Genomic DNA, 7,291 nt, shown 5'->3' with positions numbered 1-7,291 from the left:
TGGACACCAAGGTTAGTAAGCCCTGTGGACATTAAATGAGAGGCCCAGATCTGGACTCCCTTCCCCACTGGACACATTGATGCAGCCTTGGACAGCAGCTATAAGACTGCAAATTAAGACTCTAGAGACTTCACTAAAACCTCAGAGGGGAAACAAAAATAACTTGTTGTTGCCAGCCTTTAAAGATATAGTACCTGTAGTAAGAACACTCCACTGGCCCTCAGAAATTCAAATTGAACCATGCTGGTGCTCCCTGTTTTCTCCCTGGGGTGCAGGAATAGAAAGGCAGTTAGAGATTTTCCCCTCAGTGGTAGGACAATGGTCAAATACCATGAGATGTCACAACCCCACAGACCAAATTATACAGAAAAGGACTATTATTATTTCCCTCTGGAGTTTTCAATTGCCCCCCTCTTTCTCTGTGTCATAGGTAAAATAGCCCCCGGGTCTGATATAGCTTGGTGTGTTAAGCCGTGGAAGTCTCCCCTTAGTGTAACAGTATTGTCTCAAGATAAAATTCTTGCTTGTGTGTTATCTGATAAACATGACTTACCACTTTTAGTACCTGTTAATCATCTTTATTATCATCCTTAGTACGACGACCACCACGGGGAATACCTATCTTCAGTGGGCTGCAACCCTGGCCTGAATACATAATAGATCAGCCTGCTAGGTCTGCTTGGAGTTCCTGCCATCTGCTACAACAGGTCTGCCATGTACAATGCAATCGGCAAGTCAGACTGAATAAATGTGGCTGTGACCATGGAAAAACCAAAAAATGACTAATCTTACCCAGTGCATGATAGGGTATGATGAGACTATGAAGGAAATATTTGCATTAGTTAAAGAACAGCTTAACCAAACCTATCCTATCCTGGGGTATTCAGTGTGGGATGGGGTGAGCTGGCTGACTGCAAGTGCAGATACAATTCAAAGCACTAGCCCCATTCTGCACAGAAAGGTTGAATGGGACAGATAATGAAACCATGCAAGAAGTGGGGTGGACCCAAAACAATTATGTGTGAATACTACCACCCTTGTAGATATTGAGCAATGGGGATGGTAAAATTGCTCCATACAAGCAGGAGCACATCCTGTGCCTTGGGGTACCCTCCGGACTTGTGGAGTATCTGGATAGCCTTACCTCCCATACAATTGGACAGTAAGATGTACATGGGATTGGCCCTATATTCCTGGGACAGTGCTCATGACTCTTCACCATTTGTCTTGCAATTGGGAAGCTTTTCTTTAAGGCATCAAGTTAGACACTGTCCCTGGTGGTTCTATCCCCTTGCAATTTTTTCTCTGCAACTAAGTAATATTGTGACTGGAAAGGCAGTGGCAGCCCTAGCCAACCACACTGCCAGTGCCCTGAATGCTAGTTCTCATGCTATCCATTTGTTGAATAATGAAGTATCACAAATTAGAAAAGTAGTGTTGCAAAACAAGATGGCTCTAGAAATGCTTGCTGCTGCCCAAGGGGGCACCTGTACCACTATAAAGGCAGAATGTTGTGTATGTATTCCTGATTTCTCTTACAATGTGCCCCTTGCTCTGAAGACTGTGCAAACTGAAATTAAAGCTATTGATGCTATTGCCCGTAACCCTTTCTCAGATTGGTTTTCATCACTCGGCTTGTTCTGAAAAAAAGTCACAATAGGAGTGGTGGTAGTAGTAGAAGTGCTGTTGTTTGGTACTTGTGGGTTGTACTGTATTTGTGGTATTTGGATGCAAAGCACAATTCCCTACTCCATCCTAGGGGACACGCAGAAGAATAATGTGATACGAAGACTGTGAGGGTGGAATTCCTGTATGTAGGGGTGGAATGTAGGGCAAATGCTGGACATAGCACTATTCCCCCCTCCCTGTTCATGTCAGAGTTCCCCCTTCCCCCTGGAGACTACCCGTGGACAAGGTATTTACCCAAGGAAAGGCATGTCCTCTTTAAGACAAACAGGAGGCTGGTGGGAGCTGGGACCCTAAGTAAATGTACAAACAATCTGATGCTAGGAGAATAGCAAGTAAATTAACTTGTCTACTCAGCCAGATCTACTGCTTGCTCTGAGTTAAGTGAGGTAAGTAAGATTCTGCAGGAAAGCCCAAAAATGATTTACACACCTACTCTGATCTGTTCACTTTAACTGTTGTATGTACTCTGTGGCAGTGTAGGTTTTCGGACCAACAGGCCACCATGGGTACCTCTCTTAAGTCTAATAAATCTATGTCTCTATCCACTGGACCTCCGGGTGATTTCTTTGGAATAGGTAAGCACTACATGAGTGCCTTCTCAGATTTGGGGCTCCTGCGTTACAGTCCCTTTGCCCACTCCCCTGGACGAAATTGGTTCTACTTTTAATCATGCTCACAAAAACTACACTTGTCTTTCCAAGCTCTTATTGCTGAGTATAGCTATATATTTATGGTGATCTTTGTAATAGCTGGTCTTTCTCACTAAACTGTAAGCTTGGTGAAGGTCTATGTCTGTCAATATATCTACTGTATCTACTATGGGCTCTCCACAGCATGGTACATGACACATAATAGGTACACAATAAATATTTTTTTGACTGAATGGCCTTAAAACTTTTGGCTCATTTTTTCTTAGAAATGCTGATTAAGAGACATGGCAAGAGCTTTAGTACGTAACATGCACTACTTTTTGAAAGGCAATTCAGAATGAAGACTGTTGTTGCCTTCTCTTTCAGTTCAGTTTACTGTTGAAGCTCAGGGACAGATCTGTGAATTCAAACATTCTGGCCTCCACTTTTTAAATCTTGATCTATTACCCGAAAGTGTAGGGGCCAAGGGAACACTTCCCCTTCAACCCCCTGAAGGGTCTCTGAAAAATCAACTAATAAACGGAGATTAATATGGAGAAAAGATGTAACAAATTTTATTATTTTAACGTACTGGAAGGAGAAATGCACTGGGGAATTCCAAGAGAGTAATTTCCCAACTTTCCCAGTGTAATACAGATGTTTATATACCCATCTTCATAGAAAAAGGGGAGATGTGGATGTAGGATTCTTAGGCAGAGAGTCTCAATGAGTCTGGGGAACATACAATGGCCTCAGACAAAGTCTATTTGGCCTGCAGAGCAGATGGACTGGTAAATGATTCTCTGTAAAATATTGGTAATGGGCCACAATAATCAACCACATTATATATTGACAAAATAAAATAAAATTAAAATAAATAAATAAATAAAGTACCAAATGGAACCAAAGTAGAATACAATGATCTGTGACAAAAGTTTGCTCAGGTGTGTTGACAGACTCTGGTCTTTCTTCCTGTCATATGAGTTAAGTTAATTAAAATTCGGGGAAAGGACCAGAGATAGTTGTTTTCTTCTTTGGAGAGCCCAGACTTTTGGCAGATAAGGGAACAGCTTCATCTTCATCCTGTGCTTTGGAGAGAGACAGAGGATTGAGAGATGGTGGTGGTGGTGTGTGGGGGGGGGGGGAGGTTCAAGGCTGCTTTATTCCAATATATCAAAGCACCACATTTTGGGATAACAGCTTTCTGCACCCCAAGAAAAGTATAATCATGTCAACAGAGGCTGACTGGCTTTCCTTTTACTAATTTCTTGCATTTTAATGGTACTCACCCTGACCTACCCTGCCTTCCTTACCTGTTTCTCAGCAATAAGAAAGATGTTGGCTCTGATAGAAATAAGATTTTTTTTCTTCATACCATCTCAAATCAATCAGTTCTTCTAATAAAAGTATGCATTAGAACTCGATGCTAGCACAGTTCCTGAATATTGTCTCATCTATTACAGACTTCTGATCAATTGAAAGCTACTGAACGCTGGGGGGGGGGGGAGGTTCAAGGCTGCTTTATTCCAATATATCAAAGCACCACATTTTGGGATAACAGCTTTCTGCACCCCAAGAAAAGTATAATCATGTCAACAGAGGCTGACTGGCTTTCCTTTTACTAATTTCTTGCATTTTAATGGTACTCACCCTGACCTACCCTGCCTTCCTTACCTGTTTCTCAGCAATAAGAAAGATGTTGGCTCTGATAGAAATAAGATTTTTTTTCTTCATACCATCTCAAATCAATCAGTTCTTCTAATAAAAGTATGCATTAGAACTCGATGCTAGCACAGTTCCTGAATATTGTCTCATCTATTACAGACTTCTGATCAATTGAAAGCTACTGAACGCTTACTATAGAAAAGCCACCAGGTTGGCTTGGAGACACTGTTTTAAGTTCTCTTTCAGGAGAAGGGGCAGATGGCTGTCCCCTCTCTTTTCCTCTCTCTTATTTCTAACCTGGTTTCTTACAACTCAGCAAGGAGCAAGTGAGACACCAGTTCTTAAAGAGGTGAAGGAGCCAAGCAGAAGCTAAGAGGCTTATTGTTTTTTCTTTAATTGGACATTCTAATTGTAACAAATAGCACAAAACTTCTTCCAAGCTCCAGGTGCTCCCAAGGCCCTTTCTCCTAGTTTAACTGCCATCTCCCTTTTATGTCCATGGATTGGGAACAGGGGGCATGCTTAGCTCTCTGCAGGCACCTGTATTGAAGTGCACCATCTGGCTGAAGTAACAGAGGCATTCAGACTTCACAGGGGCAGCAGCAGCTTAATATAGGCCATGTGGGACTATAGGAAGAACACAGGCCCATGAGTCAGGAGTCCTGGTTCTGTGTCAGCCAAACTGGGTGATCTAGGGTAAGTCCTTTGCCTCTCTTGGCCTCAGTTTCCTCATCTGTGAAACTAAGTTTTGATGAAGCTTGAAAGACAAGATATTTGCCAAATTACTGTGAAAATCAGACTGTAAACCCATTGACATATTTAATTTAAACAGATTCATAGACACATTCATACCCTTACCAGCCATGTAAACATAGCGTGAAGTAAGGATTCTTAGAGGAAGTGGATGGTGGAAAAAGAGAAAGACATTAGTTTTAAAACCTCAAAGGCCATTCCTAAGCTGTTTCCCACACATATCCATACACACCCTACACATCTCCCCAAACCACTAACTCACATTGTAAAGCACTTTATGTCTGACATAAATGTATACAACCAGGACCCCATTTTACTTTTGGTCTCCATACTTTTTTTCATATACATTCCCTTCATTAATCTGCAAGTAACTTGGTCCAAATTGAGCCAGGCTCTAGTTTTGTAACCTACTGTAAGCCTCAACAAAGCTTATCTGAGTCAGTTTTCTTCCTTGTAAAGGGGGATGAATGTACTTGCCCCCTTCAGAGTGTTTGTGAGGATGAAATGATAGCCTGTACACACAGCCCTCAGCACAGTAACCAGTACATGCCAGACACTTACACAGGCTTGTTCCTCCTCACTTCCTCTTATAGGACAGGGCTGGGGCCAGTTCTTGGCTCTGAACCCACAGGTATTGTAACCAACCAACTCAATGGTCTTTAAATGCCAGCTAGTGTCACAGGAAAATGTTAGGCTAGACACCAGAATTTCCCCATGAAAGTTATTATGTCTGGGATCCAAAGAAGAGAAGGGCTTCAATTCCTTCCCTGGAGAACTCTTAAAATCATCCAGAACAGCCTGAGATTCATGTTCCACAAACTTTTCTTGAGCTTCTACAAAATATCAACCCCTTTATTCAGCACCATCATGGGGATGTCACTGAGTCCTCACAACAAAGCTTTTGAGATGGGGCTCACCAGGTCCATTTTTCAGATGAGGAAACTGAAGCTCAGAGAAAGAAGGGGCAAACTCAGAACTCTGACTCACTTTTAGGTGGGAATTAGACAAGGTCTTTCTTTTGTTCAAAGACCAGCCCTCTTGGCCTGTCCATGCTCTCTAACTGCCTCTTACCTGCTCTCATGTCCTCTAATCATTCTCCACTTTGCTTCCAGAGTCACTTCCCTAAGTCATCCCTCCAACCTTATCGCTCCCATGCTTTAAAATATAAAATAATTCCACATTACTTGGCACACAGTAAGCACTTAATAAATGTGTATTGAATAAATATGTGCCTATAGGATTAAGTCCAAACTCTTTAGTCTGAATTGAAGATACTTCAGAATCTGGCTCCAATCTACTTTTTCTAGATACATCTCCCATTTCTCTTTCCCACCTCCACGCCTCGTATAACCCTATGCTCCAGACGCCCTGGACATCTTGTCTTTTCCTTTCTCTCTGCGTTGTATCCTCTCCTGGAAAACTCATTCTCCTCATTCTCAGTCACCTTTTGAGACCTATTTACATCTTCTCTGCTTAGGTTACACCTTATCTATTCCCATATTATGACACCACACTGTACTGTAATTACTGGGTTACTTTGTAGTCTGTCCAGCTCCTCAAAGATAAGGATTTGCTTTTAATTTTTATCTTTGCCTCACTCAGCGTCTCCCACAGTACTCAGTATTTCCTTCATTACCTTGCAAAGTCTGAGCTCAGTAACTGTTTATTGACTGGATGGGTAGCTGGAAGAAACGAGGTCCCGTCATACCGGTTTCCCTCAGCTTTTGCAGCCACCCCCTCCTCCCTTCTTCCTCTTCCCAACTCTGGGCCCATCCCCATTTGAATGCCAAAACTACTAGTTCTCAGGCAGCAGCTACAACACTTGACATCTCAGAAGCTAATTTCCCTTCAAGGTTTCTCTCCAGCCCCAAGGCGTGGCGTAATTAGTGACTCCTGGTAACCTTTTTGGGGCGGATAGGCGTGAGAGCCCCCGGAGGGGTGTGAATGGGTATGTCTTTCATCTCTCCAGTTGCCTTCTGTAGTATTTTTCCCCCTTTTTCCCCTGCACGCGGGCCAGACGAATATTCCCACTCCCTTGCACTCTTTACAAGCTTTGACATAATTACCTGTGACAAATTGATTTAAAGTGCAGCAGCAGGAAAAGAAACGGGCATGTCTCGCTTGGCCTTCTGGGAGTTGTAGTCCTGCAGCTCCCTGGGCTGCCTGGCTGGCCCTGGAGCTGAGGACTACAGCTCCCAAGCCTTCTCCAAGCCCTACAGCACAGGCTCAGAGCTCCAAGCACTGAGGAGGTGGCTACATTGTGTCTATTGTATCCCTTGGCTCGTGTATTTGTACATTTCTCGGGACGTGAAATTGACAGTGAAAAGCATGGCAGATGAGCAAGAAATCATGTGCAAACTGGAAAGCATTAAAGAAATCAGGTAAGTGACATACTGCTGCGTCCCCCGTTCCTCCGCCCCGAAAGCGCCCCTCCCCCCCCACCGCCCCATGCTTCGCTGCGGGAGAGAGCTGAGTTACCTATGGAAAGTCTCTATTGTTGGTTTACTTTCGGAGGGGAGCTGGAACGGGGCCTATTCACCACAGGCTACCAGATG

At 43.3% G+C, this 7,291-nt stretch overlaps 1 protein-coding gene across 4 annotated transcripts in view; it reads left to right on the top strand.

The window, feature by feature from the left end:
* Window positions 1-6,868: 6,868 nt before the first annotated feature.
* Window positions 6,869-7,291, top strand: part of ZC4H2 (zinc finger, C4H2 domain containing) — a 34,008-nt gene continuing 33,585 nt past the window's right edge. For 2 of the 4 annotated variants that reach the window (XM_008592285.1, XM_008592283.1), the window contains exon 1: window positions 6,970-7,117. In XM_008592285.1, coding sequence (XP_008590507.1) covers window positions 7,065-7,117 — 53 coding nt within the window. In that variant the 5' untranslated portion in view covers window positions 6,970-7,064. Of the gene's footprint in view, window positions 7,118-7,291 lie in introns of all 4 variants that reach the window. The other 2 variants (XM_008592284.1, XM_008592281.1) reach the window with 2 other exon arrangements.

This window comes from Galeopterus variegatus, unplaced genomic scaffold (genome assembly GCF_000696425.1).
Source record: "Galeopterus variegatus unplaced genomic scaffold, G_variegatus-3.0.2 Scaffold7733, whole genome shotgun sequence".
NCBI classification, from domain to species: domain Eukaryota; kingdom Metazoa; phylum Chordata; class Mammalia; order Dermoptera; family Cynocephalidae; genus Galeopterus; species Galeopterus variegatus.
This window is presented reverse-complemented; position numbering and strand designations above follow the sequence as displayed.